A 19178-nucleotide genomic window follows, 5' to 3' on the forward strand; every position below is an offset into this window, starting at 1 on the left:
AATGTAACGCTTCTCAGGCAGAGATCACAAAACTAGCTTGCCAAAAACACAAGATCAGGACATTTTCACTCACAATACTGGGGAAAACCTCGGTAACTTAAGAAGTTTAAGACTGCCCCGTTTTGCAGGCTGATACCACACGCTGGCTGATTTCCTGATCTCCACTCCAGAGGTGGCTGCATTTCAGTATTCCTACTCTGAACGTCTTGTGGTCATTCAGAACGGAAGTCTATACAGAACCGTAAATTTAATATTAGATGCAGAATGACATGACAGATTTACAGTAATGACCACCACTGTGATACCTTTCAATTCAATGAACAAAACAAAGAATCATCACCTGTTCACTGTGAATAGGAAACCTTTTCCTTAAAGAAAATCCCTGGATTACATCCAGCACTTGGGAAAAACTGAGTCCACAGTCATCGCAAACTTACACCTGCCTGCATTACTACTGACAATAATTCCCTAATACGTTAGTTGTCCCCCCCCCAAAAAAAAAGTGGGGAGCAAATGAAATACTAGGTTCAAAAGCATATTCGCGATATCACAGCTCCATTCAGATTGGTTCCTGCAGGTGAGAACCTACTTCCTATTGCCTTACAATGCTCCCAATTTCATTCTATTTAAATCAAGACAACATTTTATCAAGTAGTCTGAATCCAAAGCAGTTACACTGCCTCCATCAAACTACCCCGGTTCCATCACTCTGAATCTGCAAAAGAGTTAGACAATAGCGGCTTGTTCCTCTGAGACACCATCACAGCCAGATGCAAGAAAACAAATTGCAATCCTAAGCCAGCAAGTCTGACCCACACATTAGACAGCAGCATCATATCTGGAGAGGGAAATATATAAGCTTCTGGCTGTTTTCTATACTAAGCACAGAGCAGGTATTAGCAGAAGGTAAGGACCTCTCAGAACTCACGGCTTAGAGGGACTGGTCACCAGGAGCCTGCGGTGATTACCTGTCCTCAGACACGAGACAAGGACACTACAGGGGAGCTAATCTAAGACTTCAACGTATCGTATGGGGCTGGCTGACAAGCACAGAGGGTACCTGTGTAGCACAGCATTCTCACAGGTCTCTGAAACAACCGGCAGCAGGCAAGGGTAATACCTGGAAAAGGAAGTCTAGATTAGACATCACTGCCTTCAATGAGCATTCAAGTGGCTTTACTGTCAAACCATTTATAAAAAATAGCGCTAAGCAAGGGAAGAGCAATGTTCCAATCAGAACTTGGTGCAGTAAGGGTGGAGCTACACTTCTGCGAAGACAGTGTCACTCTAATTATGAAAAATAAGTGTGATATATATACTTGTTGTATTTAAAGGGAGATTGCCTGAATAGAAAAAGAGTCAAAAATGCTCATCTAGACAAGAAAATGGGTAAAGCTAGAGAATGATGAGTTAAGACTAGGAAATCACAGCATTACTTCCAAGGAATTACTATGCATTTTAACATCAAGGGAGGTGGTTCTTAATGCACACACAAAATACTCTATGGCTATCTACCTCACTACTCTGTTAGTTATCGCAGTCTCACATATACCTAAACTTTTACAAATCAGATCCTGAAATAGCAGCTGTATCTCCTTCTATTGTTTGGTGACAATCCTGAAGCAGAAAACTCAAAGAGGACAAGAAATGCAACATTCCAATTCTGAAAGTTTAGGTTGAAAAAAACACTAAGTTTTCAATCAGTTTCTGACCTAGATAAAGTCCTATATTGCACCTGCACACAATACTAATGCTAACCGTGCACTGGTGGTGGAGTGAGTCCAGCCCACAGGAAGCATATGTGGCCAGACAAAAATAAACAAATCACTTAAGCTTATCTTCTTAATCCTGGACATAACTTAGATGGCAAGTTCTCTTTGAGTTTCCTACCCTAAAATCTCCCTGCCTCTAGTGCTTTCTGTTACCACAGGGGACTGGTAAAAAGCTCCCAGACCCCACAGCTTTCTAGAGCATGCAGTTCAGATAAAGTTTTTTTACAGATTATCCTACATATCCTGAAATACGTATCTCTCACTAGGACATGTTCAACTTGCTTTTCCTGAGAGAAAATTGTATGACTCAGCACAGCTTCATCTTGTTATCCTGAGCTGGCTCTTGAGAGCAATGTATAGCTCCCAGTAGATGTCTTCTCACTTCTGTAATGAGAACAGAGGCTTCAAAGAACCTTTTACTGACATTTTCCTAAAGCTTACTGGCCTACTTGGACCTTCTGCAGTCATTTCCTCCCTGCTCCAGTGAAGTCTGTTTTTCTGATTAAACTCCGCGTTGCCCATCTCTGAAAAAGTAATGTCATTTGTGAACACTGGAAGACGCCTCATCAGGGAGGGAGCACAACATGTACATTCTGCAACTAGTTCTCCCTCACTGTCACTGTACATGCAAGGATTGTCACACCACCACCTCTGGATAGAAGTATTTCTAGCCCTCCATTTCACGTGGGTCACAGAGAAGAATTCTTGTGCATTTTGCAGAGCATGAGGAGCCTGACTGGTCACCGGTATCCCACCAGAACACAAGCTGAGAAGCCAGGAGCACAACTCAAGCGAGCCTGCGCTGTAAAACTTAGCTTAGATTACCAAGTTTCCCAGAGCAGAAGCTTTGAAACTGGGTTGGATAAGTTAGTCCTCAACAATCTGTCTTTATAAGCCCTAAGTTGAAGTGCAAACACTCCAAGGGGAATAGGAAAGTCAGCAGTTAATTCCTAAACTAGACAGCTATACTAACGCATTTGCGTCTGTAAAAAAAAGCCTTGATGAAATCCTCTCTGCATGAGATATATTTAGCCTTGCTATTGCTCTACAACATACCCAGAACAGTTGGGAGAGAAAGCTACTGGAAAAGAAAAAAAAGTCAAAATAGAAGGGAAAAAGCATGGAGATAGTAGCTTTCTTTGGCCATACTAAAGGACACGCGGACATGGATGTCTTCAGAGGACAAGGGACTTCACAGTTAAGCTGTAAGCTTTACTTAGCTCTGCCTCAGAGGACTTGGTTGTTTATTCTGGGCTTCCTCTGCCCAGAAAAAAAGTGAAAGCTTCAAGTTGGGCTCACTACTCATGTCTTTTGTGGCAACCAAGGTCCTGTCTCTATCAGACCAGGCCCAGGTACAGATTCAAGATGGCTTGGATAACAATCAGTGCATTTTACTGTTCATTTTATTTTCAGGTGACCCGAGCCAAGGAAAAAACATTACATACCAATGAATATGGTGTTTAACTGATATGCTGTTCCAGAAGGCTCAGACTTCTATGCTTTTATCAGGTATTAATTTGCAATAACTCTCTACTAAGAACATATATGGCACAGCTCCAAGACCAGCTATAGAAAAATTTTGCTTCCAATTAAGCAAAGAGTAGTCAAGGGCTCTCTACAGCTTTGAAGATCAGACAACTTCCTACTACTAAGAACCATTACGAAGCACCTAGGTTATACAAAAAGATTTGGATGATAATAAATACATTTATCTTCTGTAGCCTAAATATTATCTCCAGTGCTTTGCTGTTAGGAACAACAGTACTCAGACTGAAGAGCTGCAGTCACTTGGCACCGAGAAGCTATTGACAGACCATGCAGCTCTTGCTGAAATGCAAGATGCATGCTTGTCCAGGAAGGAGTTTTGCTCTCAAAAGTAATGTGATCTAAAACACATAGGATCTAAGTTGGATTCTGGAGTAACTTCTTGGTGCTTAGGAATGGACTATACAGGAATGGATGTTGGCCTGGAATGTACAAATGAGACCAAAGGAAAAGAAAAAAAATAATACTTTTCTGATAGGCAGCTGCTATGAGCAGCAGCTCACTGATGTGAGCAAGTAAGACACCCGTGGCAGTTTCAAGGATAGGTTAGATCTGACAGAGCAACTGATTTGCAAAAGTGCCTCATCTATCAAAGAGCTCAAATGATGTAAAACCTTGCAAGAGCCAAGTTTGACAGGGATAACATCAGCCTAACGCAAAATTGAATTTATGGTGCTGGTGGTAGGTCTTTACTTATCCATTACTTCTTATGATGGACAAGAAATTGTTGTATGATGCGCAACATTTATTTGAAACTTTTAAATCATCTCTACGCGGCTGTAGCATTAGTCCCTCCAGTCCTGCCCATCCTCGTCCTGCGGGAGGAACGCTCTCCCCCAGTGAGCGATTCCGAGCGGTGCGCCTTCTTTCTCTACACATTCTGGTAAGAGAAAACGCAGTTTCGATTTTATCAAGTTGCAGTGAATCGGGAGTGGGGGGTTCCTCCTCAGGCGGCACAGAGATTTTGGAAGGTTTTCCCATTCCAAGGAGCCTCCACCTTTCCTTGCAGCGCAACCGCCCGCAAAGGCAGGCGGCGGCACCCGAGCCGAGCCGCACCGAGCCGCGCCGAGCGCCCCGCGCGCTGCCTCTGCCGCTCCCGCCGCCGCGGGCCGGCACCGGAGCCCGCCGCCGAGAGACGCCGACGCTCAGGCTCGCTTTGCCGCGGACCTTTATTCGTCGCTTCTCCGTCAGCTCCGTTTTCTTCTCGGCCTCCCCGCGCTCCGCACCGCCGACCGCGCCCGAGCGGCGAAGCGCCGCCCGCTCGCACCCCGCCGGCCGGCCGGCACCTGCCGCGGGCGGCCCGCTCCGAGCCGCCCCCCGCCCCTCCCGGCCTCCTGCCCCGCAGCCGGGGCCCGGCTGCCCCCTCAGCGCCACCGCCGGGACGCGACCCCCCCTCCGCCTTCTCCCTGTGCCCCGGGCGGCGGGGGCGTGGCGGCTCTCACCTGCGCAGCAGCAGCCACAGCACGAAGATGAGAAGCGCGACGCCCCCGAGGCGGCGCTGCCGCCGCCCGCCGCACAGCCACATGGCGGCCGCACGGGCCCGGACCCCCGCCGCCGCCGCCGCCGCCCCCGGCCACACCGCCGCCGCCCCGCCGTTACCGCGGCCCCCGGCCCCGCCGCCCCCCGCTCGCTCGCCATTGGCGGCGAGCCGCCGCGCCCCGCCCCCCACCGCTCGCGGCGCCTCCTATTGGCCGCCTGCCGCCCGCCCGCAGGGTGGGGCGACGGTGCGCGGCGCCTCGGATTGGCCGCGCCGCTGCCCGTCACGCGGCGGGTGCCCCCTCCCCCCGCTCCCCCCGGAGCGCTGCGAGGAGCGGCGGGGCCGGGGCCGCCGCGGTGGGAGGGGGCAGTCGCGCGGGCGGCCGTTACGCGCCTCGGTGGCCTGCGCGCGGCGGCCGTTACCCGCCTCGGTGCCCTGCGCGCGGGCGGCCGTTACGCGCCTCGGTGCCCTGCGCGCGGCGGCCGCGGCCAGCGCCCTGCCCCTCCCCTGGCCCCGGTGCCGCCGCCTGGCGGCTCCTCCGCGGCGGCGGCGACTTCGACGCCCGGCGGAGGCTGTTTCTCCCTCAAGCGTGAGGGCTTCTGCCTTCAGCCGCCCTTTGCAGAACATGCTGGAGGAGGAGGGGGGAGAAGACCCAGGGGCCGCTAGCCCTGGCCTTTTATCAGCTAGTAAGTATAACCTAAGGTCAGAAAACACCCAGCGCTGCCACTAACCTCCTCTCTGCGCCCGCCCGCTCCCTTTCCTGGGCCGGGTAGGAGGCATGTGGTGGGAGCGGAAGGAGGAGCTGCTTCTCAGCTGAGGAGGCCAACACAGACCCCACTGTTGGGGGTGGAGGGAAACAAACCTTTTTTGCAACCTCATACATGGAAAACCTTCTCTGCTATCTCTGGTTAAAAACTGGAGATACTGCACAAGAGAATTACCATGACCTCTGACACTGTTAGGAAATTTATTACCGTAGCTTTATTGATTCCATATCTGAGGAAAAAATCGTTGAATTTATCAATATTTCTACTCCCTCTATACTGTGCACAGCAGGGAGTACTGATCTGAGACAACAGTGTTTAGGAATTTCTGTGCAGACCTTAGTTTTTGACTTGTACCTTGACACTGCAAGGCTTGAGATAGAGAAAGCACCAGTATGTAGTGGGAAAAGGCAGAACAAGCACTTGGTACATTAGAAAAAGTGTGCTGGGAAAAGAGAAAGAGGAATGCTTCTAGATAAACAAGAGGCATCCTCCTCATCAATTAAAAAGCCCGTGCATTTGGCAAGTGATTAGAGCTGCAGTGTTTGTGGCTAACTTGTCCCCAGAGATGCATTCAGCACCTCGGAGGACAGGCTTTTAAACAGGGCAACTAGTTCCCTGGAACTAAATGTTTCACTGATAGAGAAAAAGGAACAGTGTTGTGCAATTAGGTTGCACCTCTACCTCTGCTTTAAGTGCCTGTTTCAGTCCTGACTCAGCAGAGATGACCAAGAAATCTAGTGTTTCTCTTTCCAAGAGGGATGGGCAGCAGCACCCTATAGTCAATATTTGGATACAGACGCTCTTATTCACAACTGTGATTTATATCTTTAGGCTGCACAATACTTCCCTAGTAACAGCAGCTCTGCCAGGCACAGAGTGGAGCTGTGGTAGCACGTGGGTGCTGCCCAGCTGTGCTCGGGGTCAGTATAAGCCAGAAAGACTGTTTCCACTTGGGTATCCTCCTCTCCACTCTCAGAGGGAGAGCTGGTGAACAGAGGAGGGAAACAGATGACGCTGTAGCGATGAAGCACATTAAGGCTGGAGAACAGCTCCTGGCTTCACCGCTGTAACAGATTCCTGGCCACAATCATCCGCATCACCTCATTGGTACCTGCAGCAAGATGAGAGTGCAGAAGAAATACAGTTAAGAGATAGTCCAGTTCTGCCCCCAGTGAAGGCAAAGAAAATTCTTCCATGATCTCCATTCTGCAGCACAGAAAAGCTCTTCCCAGAGGGAAAACTGGAGGTGGCATTTAGTAGGTGCCGGGGCAAAATTTAACTGCCAAGTGCCAACATATTCCTCAGTAAAGGCTCCAGAGTGGTAATTGCAGGTGCTGCTTTTTCTTTGGACATTCAGAGGATGAGGGCACCAGACATCGAACAGAATTCCGTATATGCCAACACCCAAGTTCTCTGCTTTGCTATGTAACACACAACATAACACAGAAAGAAAGACTGTATTCCCACCCAGCACAGGCAAGATTGTGGCCCTACCAGGTTCCCTTGTTCTAGGGGAAGGGAATTCAAAGAAGAGAAAGTAAAATGGTTAGCCAGCTGAATCACGATTAGAAAAGGCTGCTGTATACACAGCCAGGCTCAGAGACTGTTAGAGACACAAACGTCAAAGACTGAAGATACGCCAGAATCACAAGAAAGGAATTATTGGGGAGTGTTAGCACATGTCTGTACAACTAATGGAATGAAATTAGACAGAGAATTACTAGCATAAAAGCTAGAGATCTCCCCCTGCTGCGAGACTCTTAGAATACACCCTAACTTCTCCCAAAAGCCGTAGAGAAAATAAACCAAGTATTTGTTCCAAGGAACTAGTTGCCCTGTTTAAAATAGCTCTTGGCCAGGAGGCTCACACACCTGACAACACCAGGAGACCTCATCTTCAGAGCACAAGGATTCTGAAACCCTAGAATCCCAAAGCCAGGTAGGAAGGGACCTCTAGCAGACCTGTTCTTCCCCTGGTACCCAGCCAAATCACTGCTAGAGAGAACTTCTTCTTTTACCTTCCAGAATCTGATGGACTCTGATGTCTCTCACAAACTGCTGCACAGCATAATCCTTCAGGTAGCCATAGCCTCCGTGCATCTGTAGAGCCTGGTTACAGATCTAAGGAGAAGATACCATCACCGGTGAAGAGACTTGCATGGTGCTAAGGACAAGTCAGTGACAGAAGCTTGGTAAGACCCCAGGAAACAGGGCTCAGTCTTCTTTCTGGTCTCCTAACCTCATCTCTTAACAGAGGCTGGTGTGACAGCAAGGAGCGCTCAGCCCCAGTCAGTGCTGCTCTCAGAGCTACCATGTTACTTAAGTGCCATTTCAAATTATTGATGCATTTATGGGACTCCTATAGCATAAAAATACCCAGGAAATGCTTTACTTAACCAAGGCAATTTTTGCTGTGTTTCCAGGGAGCTAGTGATGCAAAAATCAAAATGCCAGATCACCATCTAGCGGTCAGTCATGGAAAATCTCTTCAGGCTCTGATTTGTATTCATACATGACTCCACGCCTCATTTTCTATCAGCTTGTGAGAGAAAACATAACAAAAGGTAGCAAAAGTCTAGAGGGCTGAGGAAATACAATAGCTTCTAAATGTTACTAATCTGGGAATATTTAAGGTGCAGACTTCTAGAAAGTGGTCTAGGAAAGAAGAGATCTGAACTGTGGAGAAACTAAGATTGCGGCCTCCACAGGATGCAGACTTCTGTCCTATAAAACATCTTGGTCTTGAAATGAGGTTTCTGGCTCACTGAACATGCTCAGGTCTCGGTCCTGCATTGTCAAACCTCTTTCTGACATCCCAGGCTCTAAGAGGGGTCTCCAAGCTTCTGATTATGACACCAACTGAGGTTTGAGGAACCTACCGCAAAGCATTCATCAGTAGCAAAGAGCTTGGCCATGGAGCATAGCACAGCTGCATTCTCCCATCCCTCCTGCAGTGCCTGCGCTGCATTCCGTACCATGAGCCGTGCTGCCACCAGGCGTGTTGCCATCTCTGCCAGCCTGAACTGCAGGTACTACCACAAGACAGGATGAGGAGAAAAATCAGGTCAGCATCTTCAGAGGGACCTGTGTCCTGAACCACATGCCTGCTACCTTCACGCAGGTCTCAGGTCTGACACTTTCTTAGTCAGGAAAAGTCTGTTCCTGACATGAAGCTCAGATCTCCCTTTAGTTGTACCTCTGTCTCATTTGCAACCTCAACCTCTTCCTCCATACATGACTTCACACTGGAACTGACTGATAGGTGCCACAAGCAAAAGCTCTCCCCTCCAACCTCTTACCACCCAAACCTCTCTGTGAAGTAGGTGCTGATAGAGAAGGCATAAAAACAGTTGTGCTGGGAAGAGTTCAGGACTACTACAGGCCTAGCTTCTCGCAGGGAAGACCTTGTGATGCAAGAGGGAGCTCTGGCTGCCTGCTCAGCCAGGATCAGGAAGAGCACAGTTCTGGGAGCGCAGATCTGGTAGAGAAGTTACCTGATTGTTAGCCAAGGGTTCCCCAAACTGTTTGCGGACAGTGAGATGTTCTTGGGCCAGAAGAACGGAGGCATGAGCAGCTCCTAATGAACAAGAGGCTGATGGGAAAAGCCAAGGGCACAGAGTGAATATGAAGTTAAAGCAGACTGACAGTAACGTGATCCTGGCCCACCTCCCTTGGCTCTCAGCACTTTTTCTTTCTTACCAATATTTATTCTGCCTCCATTCAGCCCCTTCATGGCAATGCTGAAACCCTGCCCTTCAGCTCCCAGCAAGTTGCCAACAGGAACAACACAGTCCTCGAAGATCACAGCCCGTGTTGGCTGGGAATTCCAGCCCACCTGGGAAAAAACAGAGTACCACCCAGACTGCTCAAGGGGCACCAAACATCCAGCTCCCTAGCAGAGAACAACTCAGCGTACTTTCAACCCCTTTTTCTCATTACCAGACTGTCAGAGAGTACTTCTGGGCCTGCAGTCTATGTGGTTTGGTCTCAGTGTGCTCAGTTAGAAATCAGAATGCACACAGTTACAGAAGATTCTTTCCATCTGTGCCTTTTCATATTCCCAAGATTAAAATCTTTCACTTGCCTCAGGGCAGACATTGCACAAACTTCCCCAAACCTAACCTGGACTTGGCTTGGGAAAAACGAATCAGGGCCAGGCTGGGATTCTGGGTCCATCTAAGAGCTCCCTAGTGCTTTGCACAGCGCGGCCTATCTCTGGCCTGCATTTGCATCAAGCACGCAGGAAATAACAAGTTTCTTACCTTCTTCTCTTTCTTGCCAAAGCTGAGCCCCGGTGTCCCCTTCTCCAGCACCAGGCAGGAGATGCCCTTGGGTCCTGGGCCTCCTGTGCGACACATGACCACGTATACATCTGTGTCGCCACCCCCACTGATGAAGGCCTGCAGAGGGGCACCAGAAGAAGGGGTCAGCTATTGTATGCTAATACGGAGCCTGCAGCAGCAGCTGGGATACAAAGACTGTTCCAGGCACTGTCTAAGAGACACAACAGGAAGCATCAGAAGCAAATTCTGTAAAGCACAACTTCAGCTGCACCTCAGGGAGAACTGCCCAACAGCAGGATCTACTGAGTCACAGCTGAAGGGCACAGACTCAACTGCTAGGAGATATTCAGAGATCTGGATTAAGCTCTGGTGAATGCTTTGCAGAGCATGTCATTCCTTGGGAGAAGCTGATGAGACAGTATGTTCTACATGGAAAGGATGGTGACACGCAGGCCCCCTTGTGCATGCAGCACCGTGTAACAGCTTTAGGATGAACAAAGAGATACCTTAGAGCCATTCAGGACGTAGGTGTCCCCTTTCCTCTTAGCTGATGTCAGTAGGGAAGCTGCATCACTTCCACTTCCTGTTTGGGAGGTAAGGAAGCTGCCAATGAAGCAACATGCGTCTAGAACCTGCAAATTCTCCTGGGGTTCATACCCTAGGACACACAGGTTTGTATCACAGGCATTTCAGCAATCATAATCTCCCCCTTCCAAATTTCCTTGTGATTGCCCAAATGAATAAGAGAAGAAACTTGTAATCTCTGGCTCTAAGGAATGTTCATGTCCAGAAAAAACATATTGGGAGTGAGGGGAAGAAGTTTTTTTGGTTCAGGATGCTCACCTGGCTCAGTCAGGCAGTAAGAAGCAAATTTCTCCATACTACAGAGTGATGGGCAGAACCTGTGTCTCTGCTCCTCGTTCCCAAAGGTGTCAATCATCCAAGCACACATGCTGGAGCGAGAAAGAAGGAGTGGCATTGTAGTGCAGGCATGTAAACGCAGCCCTAGAAGGAAGATGGGCCATACAGGAGCATCCCCAACTGAACAGAGAAAGAAAGCTCCATGGGGATCAGTCAAAAGCACTGAGGCTTGAAAGCTTATTGCTCCATCTCTGCTGCAGTTAATCTGATGTACCCCAGGAGGCATCCCAAAAACACTGGAATAGGACAAAATGACAGAGCCTGGGGAGAAGGACATCTGCCTTCCATTGGCCACAGACTCACTGTGTGCAGCAAAACATTCCCATTTAAAGCATCAGCATTCCCTCAGCGTTAAGCACCCCTGTGTCTTAGGAAAGCTGTACCTGGAAGAAGGCGGCATCATCACCCCATCTTTTTGTGCAAAGTGTGCCCTTTACTGAACATGTCCGTATTACCTAGTAGGATGAAGCCCTGATATCAACTGCTTCCTTTCGGTTCTGTACGATCAAATGCTGCTGTATGACTGAAGCAGCAAAGGAATTTTCCAGGCAGGTTACTATCTATAGATGGTTGCAGTGGAAGAGCAGGGAACAGATTCCAGGACTTGATCCCATCTTGCATGCCACAAAGCTAAAATTACTTCCTGCTGGCATCTCAATTTTTGTAGCCTGTTTGTTTACTGCAGTCAAGGGATTCTTATAGCGACATGTCTACTTGGGGTCCCAACTTTAGATAACAAGCAGCATCAAGAAAGCTGCCTCCAGCTGGAACAAAAACAACTGTGTTTTTCAACTAGGCTGACACCATCCACCACTCTGCAGACACACTCACTTGTGGATGCTCAAATAAGCAGTGGTGCTGGTACATCCTGTTGATAAAGCTTCAAAGATTATGGAGGTATCAAGTCGTGACAATCCAGAGCCACCAACATCTGGTTTCACATAGATCCCACCAAATCCTAACTGGGCTGCCTTCCGCATTGCTTCCACAGGGAATATTTCCTATTAAGACAGCCGGAGACATCACAAGTAAATATTCACAATCCACTTCTGGTATATCTAAGCCACCGAGTCCTAGACTCCTGCAAAGTTTAAGAAGTTAGGTAGGTTAAAGGAGGGGCAGCTCCCTGGACAGATACTATCTTCAGGAGTAAACGCAAGTTTTCACAAGCCCACCCCAGTTGCAGTAGCATCTTCAAAAAAAGTCTCTATAAACAGAATTGCAGCACTGAGGAGTCATTGCAGGAATCCCTCTAATGAAGGCTAAGGACAATAACATCCTGAGGGAGAAAAGAATCTGATCAGTGCAACCCTTCTGAGGCTGTCATACCTTTTCATCCCACTCAGCCATATGAGGAGCCAACTCCTTGGAAGCAAAATCAAAGGCAACTTTTTGGAATTCCCTTTGCTCCGCAGTCAAGCCTGCAGATGCTAGAAGAGCAGGAACAGATCAGATATGTGCCCATAGCAGAGAAAGCAAGCACCACCACCACTTCCATAGAGCAGACAAGTTCACTGTCCCTTAACTTAGGCATACAGTTCAGGGTCTCTGCTGCAGACACCATTAATCTGTTCCCTGGGGTTATCTTGAAGTGTTCTGGGAGGGGTCAATGGGCTTGGGGAAGGGTCCTTCTTAGGACAAAACCAAGGTCCCAGCTACGTCTGCCCACTAAGCACCAACTAAATTGCAAGACTGGGCTGCACAGTCCACTCCAGCTGTCACTCCATCTCAGTAGGTCCCTGCAGAAGCAATACAAGAAAACAGCCCTGTGACTTCAAAGAAGTGACCCTAAAAAGTAAACAAAAAAGAACCTCCCCTGCAAGTTACACGTTGCATTTGAAAACTCCTGCTTTGCACATAAACGCAACGTTCTTTCTATAAAGCCTCTCCTAAACTTCATCCAGACGCCGCTTCTTCGATCCTAAGCGTAGTTACATTTAAACATTGAAGCAATTCATCTCATAAAGTGTTCTGCAATCTTCTAGGAGAAAACAGGCTGGGGGACAGCTGTTATTTTGGTAACCACAGCTCACAGAGATCTGAAGACGACATCGAACCACAGGACGGCTGGGACTCGCAAATACCGCTCAGGCAGCCAGGGGGGCGCTCAGTGCCTTCCTTCCACGGTGTTTTACTGAGTCTTTTTGAGACACTGTTTGGTTCACAGCGAAACTTGACAGACCGCGGGGCTCTGGGGCAGGTGCCAGGGAGGGGAGAGGGTTTTTACCGAGGGGGCCGCGGCCGGCACGGCACGGCACGCATCGTGCGGGCGTAGCAGCGGCGCTGCCCGGCCCCGCGGAAGCGCGGGCAGCGGGCGGCAGCCCCGCTCCGCCGCCCGGCAGCGCCGGGCTGGTCCCCCCCGAGACGGCCTTTCCCCCCTCTCCGCCCGCGGGGGCCCGGCCGGCGGCTCCGGCCCGCCGCGCAGCCTTACGGTCGATGCAGGAGGCGATGGGCCGGCGCCCCGCCGCCACCCCCGGGCGCGGCGGCGGCGGCAGCAGCCGGGCCGCGAGGCGCGGGGCCGCCCGCCAGGCCATAGCCGCGCCGCCGCGAGCCGCCGCAGGCCGGAGCCGCCGGGAGCGGCGCGGCGCGCTGGGAGCGGCGCGGCGCGCTGGGAGCTGTAGTCCGCCGCCGCGGCTCGCACATTGGCTGCGGCGGGGAGGCGAGTCCTGCAGGCGATGCCTTCTTTGCATAACGGTTACCGACTTCCGACTCCAGGCGGGTGGGGGCCGGCGGGTTTCCTCCTCCTGCGCTGAAGCTGGGGCAGCGCAGGAGCATCCTTTCCCCCTGTCCGAGGAGAGGGGGCAGCGGCAACCGGAGCCGGTGAGAGGGCGAGCTTGGGCCTGGGGCGGGAGGGAGGAGAGAAGCTTGGCGCGGAAGATGGCAAAGTTGATGCCCCACCTTCTGGCAGGAGGAGGCTGGGTCAGAGCCCGAAAACTTCTGATAAGGGCTGCTGGCAGGAAGGGGCAGAGGTGGGCCCGCCAGCTTGCTCCCTTTTCTCAAGAGGCTTTTGCACGCATATTTCTGAGAAGCAAGCTGAGCCAGACACCCCCAGAGCAAGGCTGGACTAAGCTTTGGAAACAAGCTGTTCTCACTTCCTCGATAGTGCAGTTCCTTTCGCATAGCAGGGAATATCCACACTTAGGGCAAGCACCTTCACAACTCTTCTCCAATGGCTGCCCTGCTGAGGAGAAAAGGGGCCCTTCTGCTAACGTCCATCACGGCACTGCTATGGAGGCCGGCCGGCCGGCCGCCAACACGCCAAGGGTGTGGTGCTCGACCAGCGCCAGGATTTGCACTGATGCAGGAAATGGTGTTGAGAGAGCCCAGGCTAAGCTCAAGGAAGGAAATATATCTACTCTGCATTTACTGTACAGCTTTCACTGTCCTCTCAGATCACTGTCCTTTTTTTCAGCTTGCCTAAATATGGAATAATTCTTCCTTCCTTCTCTCATTCGGCAGGTGCTTCTCGGTGAAGAGAATATCATTTGAAGAGACCAGAGATGCCTTGGCCAAGCAGAAAGAGAGACAAAGGAGCATCAGCAGGTCTGTGCAGACATCCTAATTAATTCAGAATCTCTTACCTGAGGTTCCAGGCTATAATGAAAGTAGACAGTCATCTTAACTGTGTCTTTCAGAACAGTGTCTTACGGACAGTATTTCCTCTGTAAAAAACAGACTGAACACCCATGTGTGACTGAGACAAGTCTAACAGACATACCGTAGGGACAAAGAGGTATTCTCAGCACGAGACAGTTAAGAAATGTAACTCAAAAAAAAGACTTGTACTTGAGGCAACATTATCTGGTGCTTAAGGCATAAGATAGGGAATTACACAGTTGTCTGTGTCACTCATCTGCTGCAGGAACTCAAGCAAATAATTATCTTCCTATCCTTTAATCACTTGTCACTAATTGTTTTCATTATGTAGGTCCTGGAGAAACAGGGATATGGACCACCTCTGAACCAATAGCACAGTGGAAGCTTAATCTAAAGCTTCCACCTATTGCAGAAGTTGGAATAGCTTGCTTCGCTGCTGCATTTTCCTATTATTCTCCAAATTCACTTAAATCAAGTTTGTTGCCTGTAACTCTGCTATTAATAATAAATCAACTACATCTCATTGGGGGAGCATGGCTCCTCCTAGCTTTTTTTGGTAAACCTCAGTATAAGCAGAATTATGATTATTAAAAACTATGCTTCTGCACACCACAAAAAAAAAAAATCCTTATTTCAGACATGAGTTAAAAATACTCAAGAACACTGATGAGTAATGCTAATACCTGAAACCTAGCACCTGAGGCCCACCAAACTTCTGCTGCAGGCAAATATCAGTATGTGAAACCATCTTGGACAATAAAATTGTCTTACCACCAGTCCTGATCGGAAACAAAACGTGTTTTATCTGAATGGTCCTTTTTTGCTGTTTCTTTTAAGATAAAAAGGAGCCTGATGCTAAAATAGCCAAAACTGAGGAAACTCAAAAAAAGGAAGAAGAGGAGAAGTCCACAAAACCTCCAGCTGGGAGTTCCAAATCAGGATGGAAGAACTGGAAAAAAGCAAAAGAATCCGACTCTGGTGGGGAGGAAAGCAAGCAAACATATTGTCACTGGCTTCTGAAATCGGAGCCAGAGAGCAGGCTCGAGAAGGGAGTGGATATGAAAGTAAGCACTGACACCTGTTCTAGTATTCTTACTCAGCAAAGTTGGAAGCAGTTTCACATCTAACCAAAGCATTATTGCCTAAACACAGAGTTATAAGATCAGACAACTCAAGTTGTTTGCAATATCAACATGATTGTGTTTCTTTACTACTTTTCAACAATGATCTGTCCTCCTGGAAATAGAAATATGTAATACTTCCTCTCTTACTACAAGGATAAAACGCTAAGGCTGTTGTGTTGGAAGAGAATAAGTCAGGTCCTCAGGACGTTTAGATGTTTGTAGCAGGGACAGCATCTATTTCAGATCCTGCTTTTACACTGCTCTAGTGTTCCCAGTATATGAAGTCTTTTCTTTAGACCCTGTGGGAACCAAAAGGTTCTATGAAGTTTGTACTATAATTAAAGGACCAACTAGAAAAAAAAAAAAAGAAAGAAAAATGTACATAGTATGACAAAAAAGACCAGACTGCCACCTGACCTTGCATTTTCATTCCATTTGGCAGTTCAGCATTGAAGACTTGAAGGCTCAGCCCAACCAGACAACCTTTTGGGATGGAGTAAGAAACTACCAGGTAAGGAGCAGGATCCATTGTTAGAGACAGGATCACTGAAGTATCAGTAGAAAATATTCAGGAAATGAAAAGTCCCTCTTTCCCAACAGATGACTTGTTCCCTTTACCTGTTACAGTGCAGAAGTTATTTCCTTTTGGTGCACTCTGCCAGCTTTTACAGTTGTATTTTGACTGGAGTATACATGCTTAATTGCCTCTACCTCAGAAACTTCTTGCCAGCCTGAATCAGGCTAAGTAATCATAGAATCAGTAAGGTTGGAAGGGACCTCTGGAGATCATCTAGTCCAGCCTCCCTGCGCAGCAGGGAAACAAGTGGTCCATACAGGGATTGAACCCACGACCTTGACATTATTAGCACCATGCTCTAGCCAGCTGAGTAATATTCTGTCAAATTGCTCAGTTTTTTTTAGTTTGGTCTCAAGGAGTTCAAACAGATCACCAGCCGTTATTTTTCTTGACAGCTTCAGGCAAGTCTTTGCTTACTCAAATACTGTGTCTTGTCAATGTACAACTTTCTGTTCCAGCCTTTGTGTGCAAAGGAGATCCACACAGACTTCCTCTGCCTAAATGAGACCAGCTCTGCTGCTTGCTTCCTGCAGCGAACTCAAGTCTCCTGCTATCCCTGAACAAGGGTAGCCAAGCTGCTAAAATCCCACATGCTTTCTAACCAGCAGGATATTGTTGGTTAACCTTGTTTTTACTTCATTTCATTACAGCATGAAGCATCTGTAGGACAACTGTAGGAAAGCTCATCTGAGTAGTTCTGAAGCACATGTCCTTCTCCTGTTGTTTGTTCCTCTTTCCAGCTGTTTATAATGAAGCCCTGAGAGGGCCTGCCATCTCTCCTACAAAGAACTCAGTCTCTTGTTTAAATCTGACAGGCACGGAATTTCCTGAGGGCGATGAAGCTTGGTCAGCAGGCCTTCTTCTATCACAGTAACTGTAAAGAGCCTGGGATTGTTGGCATTGTCAAGGTGAGACCCTCTTGCTTATTCTGTGTTTCAGAGAATAAAAAAAGAAAAAATCATTAGTGTATTACTGAAGAGTTCATTAGCTCTACTTCTGTCTCAGAACAAAATGAGTGCAAGAGAAGCCTCAGGAGAACAGTGAATGAGCCTAAGGTATCTAGGCTCAACAGTACATATCACAGCAGGGCTGACTCAGCCAGTCGTCTTTCCCCAGAGAAATGGAACCAAACTACTGTGATCCTGCTGTCATTACAGAATGCTTCCAGCCAAGTCAATTGTTGCTCCACACTCAGGGCATCTGAGTAAAATGTGACTCAAGTTCTGCTGAGCTGAGCCTGCAAGGCAGTTGTGTAAAACCTAGGGCACAAAAAAACTTTTCATTTTAAGAGGAGCACTTGTCACAGATTCTATCCTCATGTTTCCAGTTCTCCCTCTGCTATATGTGCTCCTTCCACAATGCTCTTCAAAGAGGTGATGTTGTTTCATCGACACCCATACTGTTCTGGAGTGCATCAAGCCAAAAAACGTGAAGGAAGGAAATGCCTCAAGCTGTTAGAATGGAGGTCAGAGGAAGCAAGGCTAATTTTCACACCAGGATTACTCCTTATGTCTAATTGCAGCTTTCGTATGAGCCTTTCATAGTCTTTACTGACAACAGTATTTAACTGACAAGAATGTCTCTCTCATTTTTCTCTCCTTCTGCTTCAGATTGTAAAGGAAGCATACCCCGATCACACACAGTTTGATCAGAAGGATCCTCACTATGATTCCTCCAGCAGAAAAGAGAACCCCAAATGGTCCATGGTAATGTAGCAAACAAAATGCATCTATTTCAAGCTAGGTGCAAGCCTAGCTAAGTTAGGAATCTCCCCTCCTAATATCACAGATCTTAAGCTTCTATTCCAGTCTAACTGCCTTTCACTCTCAAGAGAAAATCCAGTCCCAATTGTTTCCTCTGCCTTCCCCCCCCCCCATCTTGTCCATAGGGCTGTCAAAATCAATTTCCCTAAGTTTTCAAATCCTACCTGGATGTAGAACTGACCTCTCTGCATTGCAGAACTGTTGGTTAGGAAAGACAATCAACATCTTTAAGCACCACTCTGGGTCTACAGCAAACAAAGCTATAGTTTTGAGGCATTCTAAATTAAAGGGAAGAGACTGTTCACTGACTGGTTATAACCCGTATCTTCATTTTTTACTGTCTGTGGCTGCATGAACATATGTTGTTAGAGGACAGTGCTAAGATCCATGCAAACAAGCAGCCTGCCAGAAGTGTCTGAAAGCTCTTGTAGCCTTCAGCCAGGAAAAGCTTCCGTACCACTTTAAGATACTACACATCAGCCATTTATTTCCATTTAAGATCTCTTCCCCCCAAGGTCTTTTGTCAACTGTGGTCTTTTGCTGCCATCACTTCCCAGGTGGATGTCCAGTTTGTGCGGATGACAAAACGTTTCATCCCCCTTTCTGAAATCAAGGCCCACCACCTGGCACATAAAGCGGATGGAGGTCCCCTAAAGAACATGATGCTTTTCACAAGACAACGTCTTTCCATCCAACCACTGACACAAGGTAGGAACCTTCCCCTCCTCTGGGCTTTTGGTGCCATTTCTTCTGAGAGGCAGTCTTCACCCAGACAACTAGAAAGTTCCACTTATGACTTTTTCTTCCTTACCTTTTCAATGCAGAGGAATTTGATTTTGTCTTGAGCCTGGAAGAGGAAAAGCCACATTAAGAAACTGACAGCAGCACAGCTTCCACTCAGCCTACTTCTGCCTACACCTAAACCAGCGCAATCCTCAAGTTCACTTGCTCAGTCACAACAACAAAAACAAGAGTGCACATAATTCAAAGCTTCATGTCCCCCCTTCTTTGATACACTCTTACTTTTGCTTATTTTTAAATAAAGCCTTTTAGAATCAATTACAGCTATTCATTTTTTAGCAAGGGAAAAATCCTGCCATTGATCTCTGAAAAGAGGAAGTGAGTGCATCTGGCTTGAGGATGTTTGCTATAGGAGCTGATGAAGTTGCACCTACTACAAAGGGACATTTTTCTGCAGAAAAGTATCATTAGGCTTCTGTCTAGAGCAAGACAACTTAGACTACACATCGATCCTGATCACCATTAGCTTCCTGAAGTTACAAAACTTCTCATGTTCCTTTAGCTCTATTTTCTTTTATTTCTCTGATGTCAGTACTAGCGAGCTAGCTTTT

At 48.0% G+C, this 19178-nt stretch overlaps 3 protein-coding genes across 6 annotated transcripts in view; 1 reads left to right on the forward strand and 2 right to left on the reverse strand.

The window, feature by feature from the left end:
- The window catches only part of LOC134150625 (beta-galactosidase-1-like protein 2), a 30120-nt gene extending 25253 nt beyond the window's left edge, over nucleotides 1-4867 (reverse strand). For both annotated transcript variants that reach the window (XM_062594682.1, XM_062594681.1), the window contains exon 1: nucleotides 4760-4867. In XM_062594682.1, the coding sequence (XP_062450666.1) occupies nucleotides 4760-4842 (83 nt within the window). In that variant the 5' untranslated portion in view covers nucleotides 4843-4867. The remainder of the gene's footprint in view (nucleotides 1-4759) is intronic.
- Nucleotides 4868-5752: 885 nt separating this feature from the next.
- On the reverse strand, nucleotides 5753-13507 carry ACAD8 (acyl-CoA dehydrogenase family member 8). 3 transcript variants are annotated; one of them, XM_062594387.1, is made up of 11 exons: nucleotides 13407-13507; nucleotides 12095-12195; nucleotides 11597-11766; nucleotides 10688-10797; nucleotides 10351-10427; nucleotides 9824-9961; nucleotides 9261-9396; nucleotides 9056-9153; nucleotides 8441-8593; nucleotides 7580-7682; nucleotides 5753-6672 (listed from the first exon to the last, which is right to left on the reverse strand). In XM_062594387.1, exons 1-11 carry the CDS (start codon nucleotides 13453-13455, stop codon nucleotides 6620-6622), a joined length of 1188 nt encoding a protein of 395 aa, XP_062450371.1. In that variant the 5' UTR covers nucleotides 13456-13507; the 3' UTR covers nucleotides 5753-6619. The 3 variants fall into 3 exon arrangements, with proteins under 3 accessions (XP_062450371.1, XP_062450373.1, XP_062450372.1); XM_062594389.1 differs by lacking the exon at nucleotides 13407-13507 and adding an exon at nucleotides 12799-13056; XM_062594388.1 differs by lacking the exon at nucleotides 13407-13507 and adding an exon at nucleotides 12302-12776.
- Nucleotides 13462-18885, forward strand: THYN1 (thymocyte nuclear protein 1). The gene is made up of 8 exons (XM_062594390.1): nucleotides 13462-13585; nucleotides 14225-14308; nucleotides 15200-15426; nucleotides 15929-15997; nucleotides 16879-16971; nucleotides 17674-17769; nucleotides 18384-18534; nucleotides 18651-18885. Exons 2-8 carry the CDS (start codon nucleotides 14266-14268, stop codon nucleotides 18695-18697), a joined length of 726 nt encoding a protein of 241 aa, XP_062450374.1. The 5' UTR covers nucleotides 13462-13585; nucleotides 14225-14265; the 3' UTR covers nucleotides 18698-18885.
- Nucleotides 18886-19178: the final 293 nt, after the last annotated feature.

Source organism: Rhea pennata, chromosome 24 (genome assembly GCF_028389875.1).
Source record: "Rhea pennata isolate bPtePen1 chromosome 24, bPtePen1.pri, whole genome shotgun sequence".
Lineage (NCBI taxonomy): Eukaryota > Metazoa > Chordata > Aves > Rheiformes > Rheidae > Rhea > Rhea pennata.

What these genes read in the sequence shown, in the direction of transcription:
- ACAD8 (XM_062594387.1), bottom strand. Translation starts at nt 13,455, where the DNA reads ATGCAAAGAAGGCATCGCCTGCAGGACTCGCCTCCCCGCCGCAGCCAA. An exon ending in GCTTATTTGAGCATCCACAA is followed by an intron (nt 10,798 to 11,596) that starts GTGAGTGTGTCT and finishes TTCTCGCTCCAG; the next exon opens with CATGTGTGCTTGGATGATTG. An exon ending in CTACTGATGAATGCTTTGCG is followed by an intron (nt 7,683 to 8,440) that starts GTAGGTTCCTCA and finishes TCTTCTCCTTAG; the next exon opens with ATCTGTAACCAGGCTCTACA.
- THYN1 (XM_062594390.1), top strand. Translation starts at nt 14,266, where the DNA reads ATGCCTTGGCCAAGCAGAAAGAGAGACAAAGGAGCATCAGCAG. An exon ending in AGACAAAGGAGCATCAGCAG is followed by an intron (nt 14,309 to 15,199) that starts GTCTGTGCAGAC and finishes GTTTCTTTTAAG; the next exon opens with ATAAAAAGGAGCCTGATGCT. An exon ending in CATCCAACCACTGACACAAG is followed by an intron (nt 18,535 to 18,650) that starts GTAGGAACCTTC and finishes TTTTCAATGCAG; the next exon opens with AGGAATTTGATTTTGTCTTG.